We start from the raw sequence: 17,109 nt of genomic DNA, 5'->3' as shown, positions 1-17,109 counted from the left end.
CACATATAAAAGAAGTTGCATCAAGACACTATTCAAAAGAGCCACAACACAGTGCAGTACACCAGAACTGCAAAAAGAGGAAGAAGAACACCTATACAATGTATTCGCCAAAAACGGATATTCCCGCAATTTCATGCCTAAGGGAAAGACAACGGAACGAGGACATGCCGCAACCCAAAGGACTAGCCACACTACCATACATCAGGAGCATTTCAGAACTGACAGCCAGACTACTGCGACCACTAGGACTCATATCAGCACACAAACCAACAGCCACTCTCAGACAACAACTCACCAGAACGAAGGATCCGATACCCAGCATGAGCAAAACCAATGTAGTGTACAAAATCCCATGCAAGGACTGTACAAAACACTACATAGAACAAACAGGAAGACAGCTGATGATCCGCATCCATGAACACCAACTAGCCACGAAACGACATGACCAGCTATCCTTAGTAGCCACACACACAGATGACAAGCGACATGAATTCAACTGGGACAACACTACTATTATAGGACAAACCAAACAGAGAACAGCCAGGGAATTCCTAGAGGCATGGCACTCATCCACAGATTCGATCAATAAGCACATCGATCCGGACCCAATATACCGACCACTGCAACTGACAGCTGGAACTGATAACTGGAAGCAGCAGATTCAAACCACTACAAATGCCGGAGGAAAGATCACAGAAGCACTTCACAGGAGGCTCCCAAGCACTGAGGATGTCACCCAGACCAGAGACGAAACGTCTGCAACACAAATTCCCAGCTCGGCGAACAGAACCACAACAACGAGCACCCGAGCTACAAATCTTCTCACAAACTTTAAAGCATTTTAAAACATTGCTGTGTCTTTTGATGAAAATTGTTTTACGTAAAGCTTTTTCACACTTTACGTTAGCTTGAGCCATAAGAAACAACAGAAAACCATGACTTTACTTTTAATATGGTTATATACGCTTAGACACAGTGCTTTACAACTAACTACAAGTAAAAAAAATACACTTTAGTTCCTCATTTGCTAAATGAAGTCAGAATTATTTATTATGGAAAAATAACTTACAACAGTGAGCCATGAAAGATTTATCTGTTAAGCTTAGAAGCCATTTAAAATCTAACGACTATTCTAAATACAGAACATCACAGCCTTTTGATTTTAAATTAATAGTGAGGCTATCACCAAAGACCAACAGAAACTTAAACCATGGTATTATAATCACAGATCAATCAGAATGGAAGGAGGAATTGACCTAATTTTTTTTTTCTGCTCCCTCTGATCCGTTCCCTATGACCTGGAAAAATAAAGATCCATCTCTCTGAAGATTTGATTTTAATCTTCCTTTATGTTATTTGCTGCTACTGAAAACAGTTGAGGCTTTATTCTATTCAAAATACTATTGCATTATGTAACTTGTTGATGTAAATATGGATTGTATGAATGTTCATTGGAGTTGATACAATGTTTACCCTTGTACAAAACATGTAAAGTACATGCAAACTATTATACTTTTTATTAGCCTTTGTTGTAAACAAATTATTAATATTTACTATGGAAATTTCACAAAAGCAACACACATAATTATACATATTTCCTCCCATTCCCTCTGTTGAAACAAATTAATTTGCTGCTGCTGTCATTCTCTGCAGGTTGAATTTCGACTAGATGAGTCAACTGTGCTTGGGTTTTCAAACTATCTTGGTAAGGTTTCACCCCAAGTGTTGAACTCAAAATGTTTCCTTGTCTTATGTTTGTAAACTTTGCCTGGATATGTTTCGTTCATTGTTCTCTAAGTATTTCTTATTTTTCAAGAACCACCAGTGGTTACTTTATGAAAAGTTGTCTGTGATCTATTATAAATCAAATTTCACTCTGTGACTTCAGTCTGCTCTCCATTTGCTAACATTGTTCTAAATGGACTCTTAAACCTGTTAAAATAAATATTTGGTTATTTGTTTGCTTTAGCTCAGGAAACAGAATGTCGGAATGAAGCTTAACAAGCATGTATTTTTAATTCTAAAGCTGTGAATCAATAGTTGTTTCATGGTATTGTCTTGGAGAGAGTTGGAAAGTGCACCAGTTGTGTACTGCACTAGGACCACAATCTCAGTGCCAAACTGTGGTCTTGGGTCATGATTTCTATGTGCTACATATGGACCAGATACATACAGGCAAGTGTTTTATCGGACACTAGGGCTGGAATTTTACAGCTCCACACCACACCACCAAACCACGCACACACACAGGGATAGGTTAGTTGGTGGCAGGGGCCTGTAAAATTTACTGGGTGCCAGTCCCACAATATAATTGATATATTCCACTGCAGTTTTACAGGTGGAGACTTTCCCATTGTGAGATTCGTAAGTGAGAGAGACCTACATCAAGTGCCACTTCTGTGGCTAGTGGCCAGGCAAAGTATGGCCTGGGAGGGTGCAGTGCATATGATGCTGATCACCAGGGCCTACACCTCTACAGGAGCACAGACTCATTGATTGAGTACCCTGTTATTCTAGATGGCAATGTCCAAACCCATTATCAGTCAATAAGCACGTGCCAGTTTGCGTACATCCTCTTTGCTTTTTTGTGCATTTGTCAATTTTTAAAAAAATTGAGATTGTGGGTTTTTTTGTTTAGCTGTTGTTATGTTTTGTTCATACCTTTTTTCAAATTTGTGTTGTTATGATTGTGGTGAGAGGACTGTGTTGGCAATCAAGGATGTTATTCCACAAGTTTACAGTATATATTGGTGACTTGGAGGAAGGAAGCAAATGTACCATTTGTAGATGATACAAAAGCAAATGGGAATGCAGGTTTCAAGAGGGATAAAGTTTCTAGAGAGATATTGATCGGTTCAATAAGTGGGCAAGAGATTGGCAATTGTAGTATAATGTAGGGAATGTGAAGTTGTTCATTTTGGAAGGGAGAATAAAAGAACAGAGTGTTATTTAAATGGAGAAAACTGCAGAAAGCTGCAATTACTTGGAGTTACTTGTACATGAAATACAGAGAGCTAACACACATGTGCATCAGGTAATCAGGAAGGCTAATGGAATTTTAGCCTTTATTTCAAAGAGGTTCACAGTCCGAGAATAGGGAGGTCTTAATGCAACCATACAAGATACCACATCAGGAATATTATGAGCAGTATTGGTTCCCTTATTTAAGGAAATATATTATTTCTTTTGAGACAGTTCAGAGAAGTTTCACTACAATCATCCCTGATATGGAGGGACTGCCTTATGAGCAAAGGCTACACAGACAGGGTCTTTACTCATTGGAGTTTAGAAAAATGACAGGTAATCTCATTGAAACATATAGGATTCTTAATGTGCTTGACAGGGTAAATGCTGAGAGGATAATCCCCATCATGGGAGAGACTAGGACTACAGGCCATATTCAAAGATTAAAAGGGCACCAATGTAAATTAAGACGAGGATCAATTTCTTCTGTCATAGGGTTGAGAGTCTTTGGAACTCCTTGCCAAAGAGAGCTGTAAGAACAGAGTTCTTTCATATATTCAAGGCTGAGATAGATGGATTCTTGATCAGTAGAACAATCAAGGTTATGTGGAAAGGGCAGTAGAGAATTGACAGATCAGACATGATCCTATAAAATGGTGGAGCAGGCTTGAACAGCCAAACAGCTTGCTCCGTTCCTAGTTGTTACGGTCATAAGCTGCAACAAAAGTTTTGATTAATCACCAAAGTAGTCACTTTATTTATCTTTCTTACTGTCCAGAACAAAAGAATCTATCACTAGTTATCTTTTAAAAGCTCAAAATATTATTTGTTACAAACAAACGTATACTACCACTAAATGAAGTGGTTAACAATTAGGCTACTATACAGACTATACAACTATATCTACATCATCACAAACACATACAGTCAAGCAACAGTCAAGATAATGCAACTTTGCAAGATGATTTGGGTTTTTTAAGATAAAGCAAATGGGAAATGACCCTAGTGGGGCCAGCAGTCTAAACTTAAGGGATACTGAAAGGGAAATCATCTCACAGTCTAGATGACTTACTGTCATTGAGATTGCAATGATGACAGCCACAGGATCAATGGGATATCTTTAATCAGACTTAATCTTAGAACAGAATTGGTGAGACTTAGGTCTTTGATTTGTAAGTTCAGCTTCCAGAGTATCAAAGCAAGTTAAGTGTAAGACTTTCTAACGTTCCCAGAAGATATTTTACTGAGAGAGATCTGTGCAGCTTAGTCTGCTAAAGGGTAAGAGAGAGGAATCTTTCTTTTCTTGTTGCCAGCTTCCTGATTTGTTGCTTCAACTGACCCACCTGTGTGTGCACTAAAACAAACTTTAGTGCAGACATTGTTGCTAGGCAATCATCAGTACAGGACCCCATCTTTACAAGCCAAGTTTGTCAAGCAATTAAAGTCACAAAACTCAACTCTTAAAATCTTGCTTTGTCCGTTTTCCAAACATCATGTGACCTCCAACCAAAGCTGCAGGTGTCAGCTTGCCCTCATTAAACTTGGACTTCAATAACCATTGCAAACACAGCACCCAAAAATCACATGTCTCTTCAAAGCCCTTTCAAACAAAATGTCCAAACTGTCCCATCTTCCAGTTTTTCATATGTACTCCCAACTTGTTCAGCATTTCCCAGATAAATTTCCCAGTTATGCAAGTGTGTCACCCTATGAATAACTTTGTGACACCATAGCCATGATGAAATCTACACCCATTGGAAGGTGGTGGTGGTAGGGCAACAACATCATGCAAAACATCAGGAGAACAAACAATGTGGAGCATTTAGAGAAATGTATTTGTACTTTGTGCCTTTATGATTTACCATAGTCACGTAGCCTGTGCTGTAAGTTGTGTTCATGGTAGCTTGAGAAGCCATTAAAACACACTACATGAAGCATTGAGTGTGAAGCTGAAATTGTGTGGATTTTCAGATCTATAAGAGAGCCAGCTACTGTAAAAACAGAAAAAAAGTAATGGCATTGCAGTCTGCAACTTCTATGAACTCAGCAAGTAGGAATGGTTTTAAATTTTCTAGTCTCTGTTATTGTAGAAATTATAAGATAATATAAAACAGATTTAAATTCTTTCAATCTCATTGGTGAAATTATGAAGTAGCTATGAAATTAATTAAAAAGCCTGAACAAATAACATTCGCAGCTCTGCAATCTGTGTCAGTAGAAGAATGCTGCAAACTGTATTGGAACCTTGAGTTCACAGAGGAACTGAAAAGCCAGACTGGAGAAGGCTTGAAGACTCGTTGGATGCTGCCTGAACTGCTGTGCTCTTCCAGCACCACTAATCCAGTATTTGATTTTCAGCATCTGCAGTCATTGTTTTTACCTTGAAGACGTTTAAGTCAAACTTTGAACACTCTGCTAAACTAACTTACAAATATTTCATGTTCAACATCAACTTGAGGGGTGAGGGGGAATATTGACCAGTATATAATAACAATGATACCATTAGCTGAATCCTGTGAGTTTAGAAATATTTAAAGATAATCTCACTAGAGAAGACCATTTTAGGCATAAGAAACATTATCATGTGAGCACACCTACTGGACATTTAATTTTACACTAAGGAAAGATATTGACACGTATAGATACTCTTTGACAGTCAGTCATAAGCTAGAGAGTATTAACTGGAGAGCAGATACAGCTTTGATGAATAGGTGAGAGGAGACATCAAGTCAGGCTGTTAGTTGTGCCCCGAAGATCAGGGCTGACAAGGAAACAAGCAGTCAGCTAGAGGCAGTCTAGAAAGGAAGTGAGTGCAGGAGTCCTCTGAGTCTATCTCCTCCCCCATTAATGAGTTTTCCATTTTGGATACTCGTGACGGTGATGGTACATCAGTGAAATATAATGAGATCCAAGCTTTTGGCACCACAAGCAACTCAGCTGTACAGGGGAGAAGAAGAGTGGAAGGGAAATTATGACTGGCAATTCAATTGTTGGGGAAAAGATGGGATTTTTGTGCTGTACGCATTACTCCAGGATGGTATGTCACCTCCCTGGTGGCATAACCAAGGATCTCACAAAGTGGCTGTGAGGCATTCTTTTAAGGGAAGGAGATGGCCTAGTGGTATTAACATGAAACAATTAATTCAGAGACCTGGGTAGAGATCTGGGAACTCAGGTTCAAATCCCACCATGGCAGATGATGGAGTTAAGATTCATTTAAAAATCTGGAATTAAGAGTCTAATGATGACCACGAAACTGATGCTGATTGTCGAAAAATCCATTTGGTTTACTAATATAAAGAAAACTACTATTTTTACCTGACCTGCTCTACATGTGATATATCAATGTTGTTGACACTTAACTGCTTTCTGGGTAATTAGGAATGATAATAAATGATGGCCTAGCCAGCGATGCTATATCCCATGAATGAATAAAAAAAAGGATAAACAACCAGATGTCAGTGTCCACATTGGTATCAATGATGTAAGTAGAAAGAGAAATGAGATCCCAAAATTTGAATTTGGGGGCCAGGTACAGATGCATAATCCTTTATCCGAAATGCTTGGGACCAGCTGGTTTTCGGAATTCAGAAATGTTTGAATTTCAGAATAAGTGGCAGTTCGATGTTGAAATTTTTTTAAAGTCTTTCCGTAGAACAGACTTCCTGTGAGTAAAACGGCCCTGAAACAAAATTGAGGCCTGCCAGTGCTGGGCCATGCCCCCACACGTCACATCTGAGTGACACACATTGAATGGGTGTCGACTTGGGTTAACTGTTTGTAAGCCAAACAACTTTGTCAATGAGAAAAAGCCTTCACAAAAATATCTTCCGACTTTGGAGCTTTTTCGGGATTTCGGATAAAGGGTTGTCTACCTGTGATAGTCTGAAAAGCAGTGCCTCAAAGGCAGTAATCTCAGGATTGCTCTCTGAACCACATGCAAGTTAGTATAGAAATAGGAACATTGAATGATTGGACACATAGCTTGAACAATTAAACAAAAACAGAAATTTCTGGAGAAATGCAGTAGATGTGGAATGAAATCAGAGTTGATGTTTCGAATCCAATGATCTTTCATCAGAACTATAGTAGCTAGGAAAGAGTGGTATGTATGCTGAATGCAGGTTGTGGGGTGTTGGGAGGGGACGCGGTAAGGGAATAAGAGGATAGATAGAGACAGAACCCAGAGGGAGAGAAAGACAAGTAATAAAGGGATGGATAATGGTAAGCCAGGGAAGGAGAAAAACTGAAAATGGGACCATGAGTAGGTAAAAATGCATTGTGCTGAAAGATGGGTAAAGGACATGGGACAAGACGTTCAGGCCCTAAAGTTATTCAACTCGATATTAATTCCTAAAGATTGCATGGTGCCCAAGTGGAAAATGAGGTGTGGGTCTTCCAGCTGGCACTGAGCTTTGCTGCAATACAGCAACAAGCCTGAGACAGAAATGTTGGCCAGGGAACACGGTAGTGTATTGAAGTGTCAGGATCTTTTTTGTGGTCAGAATGTAGGTGTTCTGCAAAATGGTCACCCAGCCTGTGTTTCATTTCCCAAGGCAGAGGATACCACATGATGAACAGTGAATATAGTAGTCTAGATTGAGTAAGTGCAGTAAAATTCTTGCTTCACCTGAAGGGTGTGTCTGGGACCTTGAATAGTGAGAAGGAAGGAAGTAAATGGGCAGATGTTGCACCTTCCACAGTTGCATAGGAAGATGACAATGAACTGTGGGCTTCTTTGGGAGTGCAGCAGGAGTGGACTAGGATGATCCAAAGGGAACTGTCCCTGTGGAAAGCTGGCAAGAGAGGGGAATATATGTCTGGTGATTGCATCTTGCTGGGAGTGGTGGTAATGGCAGTTAATGATTCTTTGGATGCAGAGGCTGGTGGGGTGGTAAGTGAAGACCAGAGGAACCATATCATTGTGGTGGGTGGGACGAGAAAGGGTTGGGCAGATGTTTGAGAAATAGTCATACACGGCTGAGGCCCCCCATGTTGGTGGGGAATCCTCAGTTGAGGAACAAAATGGACATTTCACAGTTCCCCTTGTAAACGTTGACATTATCAGAACAGATGTGACAGTGATGGAGAAACTGTGAGAATGGGATGGGATTCTTATAGGAAGCAGAGTGTGAGGACATATAGTCAAGGTAACCATAGAGTTAGTTGATTTGTAACTGGTATCAGTGGCCAGTCCTTTCCCAGAAATGAAAACAGATAAACAAATTTATCTAGTTCAGAACAAGAGAAGCAGCACTGATGATATCATGGATGTACCAGAGGAAGACATCCCAATTTAGAACACAGCAAAATGGAAACAATTGTAGTCTTTTCCACATACAGTGAGCCTTTATTATTTCTGGAAATCACTTGTGTGCAAATCCAGTAAGCATAGGAGCAAGCCTAAAACTTTCACTGTCTAGGATCACAATAAACTAATGTTACTGGTTTGGTGTTATCTCTTTTCCTACTTCAGAACTTCACGTAAATTACTGCATATCCAGACCTAGTGATGGAGACAGCTCTCAGCTTTCTGGCAACCCATATATTCATCCATCCATTGGAGAATTTGTTTTATTTGGAAGTAAACAAGGGAAAACAATTACAAATTCCCTCAGCAAGTGTTACCATTACTTGTTTGGCCCCTTTGAGGCATTAATAATTATTTTCCTGTTACAAAGCAATAATAACGTCCTGCTTCGACCATGTCACAGATTCATCCAATCTGCGTTTAAAAGTGATTTCTCACAGTCAAGCTTGTACTCACTTCCTAACTCTAACTTTAAAAATACAATTGAGTTTTATTGCAGTGTGTTTTAATACTAAACTGAAAATAAATTTACAGCAGATATCCCGATGGCAAGTCAGAAGTGAACAAAACTGTAAATGAATTTCTTCAAACATTCCCTATTTAATAAAAGAAAAGCTTTGTATATCTTATCATTTGGAGTTATAAGCCACCCAATATATGAATAACAAGTACCATCATTCATAATGAGACTGCATTAATTCAAGCTGTTGTTATCTGGCGTACTGACCTCTACATTGTAAAGGCAGAGTGCCAGCTTTTCCTATCACTCCTTTGGCTATGACTCCATCAAGCATCAAGCTACTGTATGCAGGATGGCCACTAATTTCATTGTATCTGGTGATCTCCCCCTTACCGCCACCAAGCTCATTGTCCCCCTACTCTGTACAGCGCACTTCTATCTTCTTTGCTAAATCCGTAAACAGGACTGCCCAGACAGACCCATTGTTTCTGCTGCTCCTGCCCCACAGAACTATCTATCTCTTCATACCTCGATTTGACACTTCTTCCTCACCCTGGCCCTCCCATCTTACATCCGTGATTCTTCTAACATGTTACATCCGTTGCAGAATTTCCAGTTCGCGGGCTCCAGCTGTTTCCTCTTTACCGTGGACGTGCAATTCCCTTATAGATCCATCCCCCATCAGGATGGTCTCAGGGCTCTATACTTCTTCCAGGAAAAGTGGTCTGAACTGTCCCCCGTCCACTACTACCCTCCTCTGCCTGGCCGAGCTCGTTCTCATTCTGAACAGCTTCTCCTTTTACTCCTCCTACTTTCTTCAGGTCACAGATGTAGCTATGGGTGCCCTCATGGGCCTCAGCTATGCCAGTCACTTTGTGGGGTATGTGGAACATCCCTTGTTCCAATCTTACTTGGTTCCCTCCCCACAACTCTGGAACCGTTAATCTATTGTTGCTGCTCTCCCAACAGGATGGACTGCGGTCAGATAGCTATCCTGATTGTGAGCCAAGGCACTGATCTATGTGTGAACTATACACTGACTTACAATGACCCCCAACACATCCCTTAACTGAACTAAGGACAAGTCCGTACGCAGTTTCCAACATGCCCATTTGGTTGAATGCATGTGCAATGTATTTGCTGTGCAAGCAGCTGTCAGTATTACATAGCCATGTTAGTATAATGTACAAGAAGATGCCCCCCCACCCCCACAACCCTGAACAGTTTCCTACTAACAAGCATGACAGCAGCCTGTCTAACTGCCTGCACGTAGGAGCACCTCTGTACACCTTTGGCTCTCACAGAAGTGCTATTATACTAGCAGGCACTGTATGGCACGGCAAGACAAGGAGTGGATGCTGCCAGCCTGCAGGCAGGTGCAAAGTGAGTGAGTGACAAGAGACCAGCCCTGAGATGCAGCCTGAGAGTTCTGCCCCTGTGTGCAAAGTACCCCTGCTGTTGCTTTTCAATGCTAATTGCTGCTATGATTTGCAATGCAAATAAAACCATATGGTATAGAAGCAGATTAAGCTATTTGGCCCCTTGACACTGCTCTGCCATTTGATCATGGCTGATATGTTTCTCAACCCCATCCTCCTGCCTCCTCAAACCCTTGATCCCCTTAGTGATCCATATCCTATCTATCTCTATCTTAAAGACATTCAGTAACTTGGCTATATCTAAGACCAAGATGGACAGGTTCCTAATTATTTGTGTTTCCTCAGTGTCCTGCAAGTATATCTGAGATACACCTATGGATCATGAGGGGTTGAGAAATATTGAATGCTAATGACCGTCCAAGAGGGATGCATGTGACTGGTGTCCATGGATTATGACCTGAAATTTTATTTGTCGTTGAGCAACATGGAGGCTCCTCACAAACCCTAGAACTTGTGTTTCCAAGCAATAATATATTACAAACCCTCCCCATAATACATTACATTAATATCTGAGCTGTTTGCTGCAAGATCAATGATGGTTTTGTCTGCATCAACACTGTTTTCTTAGTCTTCCTCTATTAGTTGGATAGTTCTTTAGTATGTGAGTGTAGAAGGGCAGAGATATAAAGTTGTGGGTGAGCAGAAGGAGGAAAGCAAGAAGTCCTGTTTACTTTCTGCAGCTTGTACTTCAGATGCAGATATGATATGAGGGGAAAATGGAACATGAGAAGGGAATTAGGCAAGAAGATGCTGTCACCCTTGATGGATTCAACATTCACCATGGAAGAATCTTAAAAATGGCCATTCCCAACATGGTCAGTATTATTTCCTTAATGAGGGTTTGACAGTGCAAGTGACTCTCTCTTCCTTTGGTTAGTTCTTGCTGCCTCAGCTTGCTATGTATCTGACAAGTGATGGTCCAGTCAGCAGGCTGTTATTTGAAGATGCCTTACTTGATCTTACTGTAAGATCATTAACCTTCCTGAGGCACAACTTCAATGTTATTGGGAGAAAAACCTTTGCAACAGACATAGATGGCTAATAGGTCCTACTAGCCTCCAATTGAAATACTACCAGAGGTTCTTCTGCAACCACCCGTACCACCCAAAGATGTCCTCAAAGATAGAAGTTAATGGTTCAGCTTTACATTGATTCCATCAACACTTCTGGCACAGTCTCAGAAACCTTGGTACTCGCTGTCTCCCATTATCAGCCTTGTTGACTCTTGCATGTTACTGTTCTCAATTATGTCATCAATTTAAAATGTACAAACTAGCTTGAAGTGGTGCTAACAAATAGCAATATAAGGCCAATGCTGACGTGTGCAGCCAATGAACAAGGTTGCATGTAAATATCATTATATTGAACAGACAATATCAAGTTTCTATGCATTATAATTGAAGAGAGTTGGGTAATAACATAAGTAATCCTTCTGCCCACTTTCAGGAATCTTCAATATGGCCCACATGCAGAAATCAAAAATCTAGTTATTGCTCACTCTTATTAAAATAGGACAAATTTTTCATATGAATCTTCATTCTCTTGTAGATTCTGGAACCAGACTGCTGTATCTCCATCATTCCTCAATGAATTCTTCAGCATCACCTGGTGATCATAATGAAGAACAACAAGCCAAAGGACTTAAAGGCAGAAAGTAAACTAATTTTCTTTATAACTTTCTAAGTGAAATACAACAGTAAATATTAACTGAATATTAACATTGTACTGCCTAAATGCGATGAATATGTTTGGATAGATGTAATTGTTTGCCATTTCAAATGACACGAAGAAAATGCAGCATACAGTCTCTGATATTGAACCAAATTCAATCCTTTGTGTCGAATCTTACCACAAATTGGCTTAGTGTCATTTTTGACTCTGATCTCCAGCAACTGCAGTCCTCACTTTCTCCTTCGTGTCATTTTTGTCAAGTTTCATAGAGGCTTTCTCTCTGTGAGGCCTAGTGAATTTCTCATGCAATCTCCTTGAACTCACCTCATCCTGCCATCTCATAATGGCACCTGCCTCATCAATACTTGCCTGGTTTTCCTACTCTCTGTCAGTGGAAGTGTTTGTCCCTGTTGAGATATTCCCTTATCCCTGATGCTAGTGTCACCTTTAAAAGGTTGTTGTGCACCCATTAAAGTGCTGTCAGTCTTGATCTGTCCAGCACAATTTGAGATGTTTGCCCCAGAAATGGCCAATAGGGAAAAGTTGGCTCTCCGCTTTGCAGACAGGGGGAATAGATGTGCCGTTGGGAGCATCATCCTGTCCTCTTCCCAGGAACTGACAGAGGACTCCACAACACCTACTATTTCCAGCCTAGTGAGAGGTTGCCACCCAGTTAATGCAGACTCAACTGTCTGGAGGAATGTCCAGCAGTGGACAAAGAGGGTGAATGAACTTTGCGGCTAAGTGTCCCCCAGTCTTCTCTCTGTTACTTCACACTCATTCTTTCTCTGTTACTGTACCTATCTCCCACAAAGACTCATGTTCCACCACTGTCACTATTGTCAACATCTTCCCTCACTCACTGTCACCCACCCAAACCCTAAACCACAAACTCTACATAATAACAACTGAGCTATCTACTCACTAACTCAGAACACCTCACAACCTTTCCTCCACCTCCACTAACACTAACAGCTTTGACACCAGCCTTCTCTCATTCAAGCCCTCCCTTCTCTACTTCCAGGTAAAAACAGCCCACAATGGGGTAGAATGAGTCAAGCCGTGTGGTGGGGTGCCCACATTTGCTTCTTCATATTTTACTGACCCTGATTGCCCTGAGCAGCTAACTGACCTTGCTCAAGCTCCTGGATTGATAATGACATACTGTGCCAGGATACATGTCCACTCCTTTGACTGATCACTGTTAATCTAAATGACTAGTTGTCAGGTTTTGTACCTGCATTGAAAGCAAAGTCAAGACAGAAAAACCAAGACTCTGTCAGATCTGGTTGAGAGGACAAAATGTAAAATGTTATGGCAAGGCAGAGCAGAAATGGGCATCAAAATGAATGAGTGAGCAGCCCTGAAATGCAGCCTAGTCCAATCCATGATCTAGGTGACTGTCTAAGCTCTCACAAGTTCTTGTTGCAATATTCCAATGAGACGTGCCAATGTGCTCCAAAGTGCGAGAAACACACTGTTAGCAGATCAAGGGTGCCACGAGGGTGCAGTGAGGCCGGTATATGGCAGATGACAAGGTCTATGGATGTAAGGTGCATGCAGTTGCTGCCCACACAGTGAACCCTGAGATGTTGGTGCCAGGAGTCCAAGATTGAGGTTCAAAGGAATGGCAGCAAGCTAGAATCGCAGATACCTGTTCTAACTTCCATGTCGGGGATTTTCGATACCTAGTTTCAGGAAAATGGGGAAATTGCATACTTGTGAGGTGAATTAAGAAGTAATGTGGGTGATCAGATGGGTGTGGTCTGGGTATCGTTATCTCCACCTCTGGTCCTGGGAGAAAAGGAAGACCTGCCTGTGTACCATCCTGTCCAGCAGGATCTCCAGGACCATACCCATAAAATAAGGGCACCAATATCCCCTTGGCTGCCATCTCCTACAGGGCCAATGTCAGAAACTGGGCAAGGCAGCTCTGGATTGACAGTGCTTGTCCAGGTGCACAAAGGCCTTTTAAATATGGCAGGAATGCCAGGGAATTCCAGGATCTACATGTAAGTGGCAAGTTGTCTGGAAACCAATTGTCATAAGATAGTCTGAACATCCTGTTCACCATAAGGGCTGAAATGCCAACTAATGTGGCAAGTTTTGTAACATATGACAAGAACACTCACTCAGCCTTACAGCGAGAATCACTCCACCAACTCAACTTAGCCAAAACCTGTATGGTTCAGCCCTTAGCATAAGCATTTGTAGTTGAGGAAGAAAATAGCATGTAAGACATGGCAAGAACGCTAACATTTAAATCAGTGTTGGGGACACCATTAGACAAAACTTAACATAGTCAAATGAAGTATAATCAAGGATGTAATTGTACAATAGCTCAACAAATCTCTGGGGCTCAATTTGAAACAAATAGATGAGGACATTGACATTACAAACTCTGATCAAGTCAGGAACCAGTCCCAGAATTCCTACAGTGCGAGAGCAGGGCAATCAGCCCATGGAGTCCACTCTGAGCCTCTGAAGAGCATCCCATACAGACTCACCCCATCCTCCTAGCCCTGCATTTCCCATGGCTAATCCATTTAGCATACACATCCCTGTAGAACATGGGCAATTTAGCATGGTGAATCCACCTGACCTGCACATCTTTGGACTGTGGGAGGAAGCCCACACAGACACGGGGAGAACATACAAACTCCACACAGACAGTTGCCGAAGGGTGGAATTGAACCCAGGTCCCTAGTGCTGTGAAACAGCAGGGCTAACCACTGATCCTTTGTGCCATCCACATTGTCCTTTTAATTGGAAGTATGGACATGTAACTCCACTATTTAAGAAAAGTGCAAGGAACAATGGAATTATAGACTAGCTAGTCCAACATCTGATATTGGAATTTGTTAGAAGCAGAAACGAAAGTAAAATTGGACACCTTTGAATGGTTCAAGCTCATCATGAACTAAACTTTGACAAATGAATTTCAATATAAGGATCTATGACAGCACTCACTTTGACCTGAAAGATGATAGGTCAGAATCCATTCTAAACAGTAAAAGGCTAGAAACTATGGAAGTCCAAAGAGATGTAGGGATCATGTACACAGATCATTAAAATGTCCGGGATAATACAAAAAGACTGTACAAATGGAATTCTGTCCATTACAATCTGAGGACTAGAATAACAAGGTTAGAAATTGCTTCCAACATGTCTTCCTTTGTCCAACACATTTTCTGCACTCACCCCTTCCCTTCCCTCTTAGAACAACAGTAGGCTTCCCCTCACTTTCACTTCTCATTGCACCAGTCTCTGCAATCAAAGAATCATTCTCCATCATTTCAGCCACCTCCAGCAGGATGTCACCACCAAACACATCCTTCTCTCCCTTGTCAGCATTCTGTTGGGATCACTCCCTCTGTGACACCCTGGGTCCACTCTTCAGTCATTCTCATTACCTTATCATCATCTTACCCTCATAGTACATTACAGAGGAATGACTTCGTCCTTGTTCCTTTTTCTTCTCATTATCCAAAGTCCCAAACACACCTTCCCAGTGAATCAGTGATTTATGTATAGTTCATTCAATTGAGCCCACAGTATTTGCTGCTCATTAAGCATCGTCCTTAACAACTGCGAGATCAAATGCAGACTGGGTGACCACTTTGTGGAATGCCTCCATTCTGTCCATAGCAATGAGCCAGACTGACAGTTGCTTGCCATGTCAATGAACCATCTTGCTGTCACACTTACATTGCTGTCTAGACCTGCTGCAGTGAAGCACGATGCAAGCTGGAGGAACAGCTACCCATTTCTGCTTAGGCACTTTATAGTCTTCAGGAGTTAACATTGAGTTCAACATCTTCAGACAATTAACAAAGTCCTTCATTTTTATAATACCTCCTTTCTCTCCTGCCATGCCTTTTGTATGCATTTGCTCTCTGCAAAAGTAACCTATATTTTGGCATTAACGTCTACCATGAACATCTTTTCTTCATCTCTATCCCTCCTCAAATAAAATATGCGCTCCCTCTTGTCTTTTGCTCTGGACACCATCACCATCTGTTTCACTTGTTCCTCCCACCCCTCTCTTCCTCACCTTTCTCAACATCATAGAAAAAAATAATTTTCTTTCCTTTCAGTTCTGAAGAAGACTCATACTTGTCTCAAAACAGTAACTCTGTTCCTCTCTGTGCAAATGCTATCAGACCTGTTGGGTTTCACTAGCATTTTATGTCTTTATTTGGGTTGGAAACTCTGTTGCAGTTATAGGAAATGCTGGTGAAACCACAGCTTTTCTTTGATTCACGAAAGGATGTGATGTCACTGACCAGGCCAGTATTGATTACCCATTCCTAAATAAGACAGATGGTGAACTGCCTCCTTGAACCATCACTGTCCCGATACCGAAGGGGTTTATTTAGGCACATATTTATAGTACAACCAAGTGGTTTGTTAGGCTTTTCCAGGTGACAGGCAAGAGTCAATGAAATTGGAAAACACAACATAGTTCTGGATGCCGTAGCAGAGCAAGGATATATTGGCAATGGATGGATCACAGTATAAAGTTACCAGAATGATACCCAGACTCTGCAGATTAACTTCCAAGAATGGGTTACACAAATTAGGATTGTGCTCCATGAATTTATAACACTCAGGATTAACATGATGGAAGTGTTGAGGTATTAATGAGACTGAAAGGGAAGATAGAGAAAAGTAATTCTTACTGATTGGAAGATCTGTGATTCTGCTTAGGCACAAACAACACAGCATGTCTTTCAAGAGTGAAATTAGAAAAGATTTGGTTGCAAAGGAAAATAACTCTCATCTATTAAATAGCAGTTCAATTAAATGTTAATTTCAAATCTGTGATTATAGATTTCCATTAACAAAAGAATATTAATGGATATTAATGAAAGATATGGGGCACAATGTTGAATTGTGGTTTCGCCCTGCTGGTTGGACAGCCTGAGAGGCACCTGCTTTATTGGAAGGCCAATTGACCCTCAAGCAAATCAGCAAGGCCACCACCAGACCTTCCTCACACAAATATTGCCTAGTGAGAACTGCCAGCCTATCAGTGGCCAGCATCTCTTATGCTCACTGTGCCAATGAGGAGGCCATAGTTTTTGCAGGGAGAACATTCACCTGAGCTCCTGAGTCACTGGTCTCTGGAGCAATCCGGGCCACAGTAATGTGGAGGTGGGGTGCTTCATTGGGTGGGGGCTATTGGGAAATGGGTGTTGGGAGTTCAGCAACATGAGCAGGAGAATGGTAGCGGGGATCTGGTATGCCACCATTCTACCTAA

The 17,109-nt window shown here is 41.2% G+C and overlaps 1 protein-coding gene across 1 annotated transcript in view; it reads left to right on the top strand.

Annotated features, from left to right (window-relative positions):
* Positions 1 to 17,109, top strand: part of LOC140481817 (rho guanine nucleotide exchange factor 25-like) — a 60,205-nt gene that overhangs the window by 3,779 nt on the left and 39,317 nt on the right. Inside the window, exons 2-3 of the mRNA XM_072578343.1 lie at positions 1,654 to 1,705; positions 11,723 to 11,828. Coding sequence (XP_072434444.1) covers positions 1,654 to 1,705; positions 11,723 to 11,828 — 158 coding nt within the window. The remainder of the gene's footprint in view (positions 1 to 1,653; positions 1,706 to 11,722; positions 11,829 to 17,109) is intronic.

This window comes from Chiloscyllium punctatum, chromosome 10 (genome assembly GCF_047496795.1).
Source record: "Chiloscyllium punctatum isolate Juve2018m chromosome 10, sChiPun1.3, whole genome shotgun sequence".
Classification (NCBI taxonomy): domain Eukaryota; kingdom Metazoa; phylum Chordata; class Chondrichthyes; order Orectolobiformes; family Hemiscylliidae; genus Chiloscyllium; species Chiloscyllium punctatum.
The sequence above is the reverse complement of the archived record's forward strand: the minus strand, read 5'-3'. Positions and strand labels throughout refer to the sequence as shown.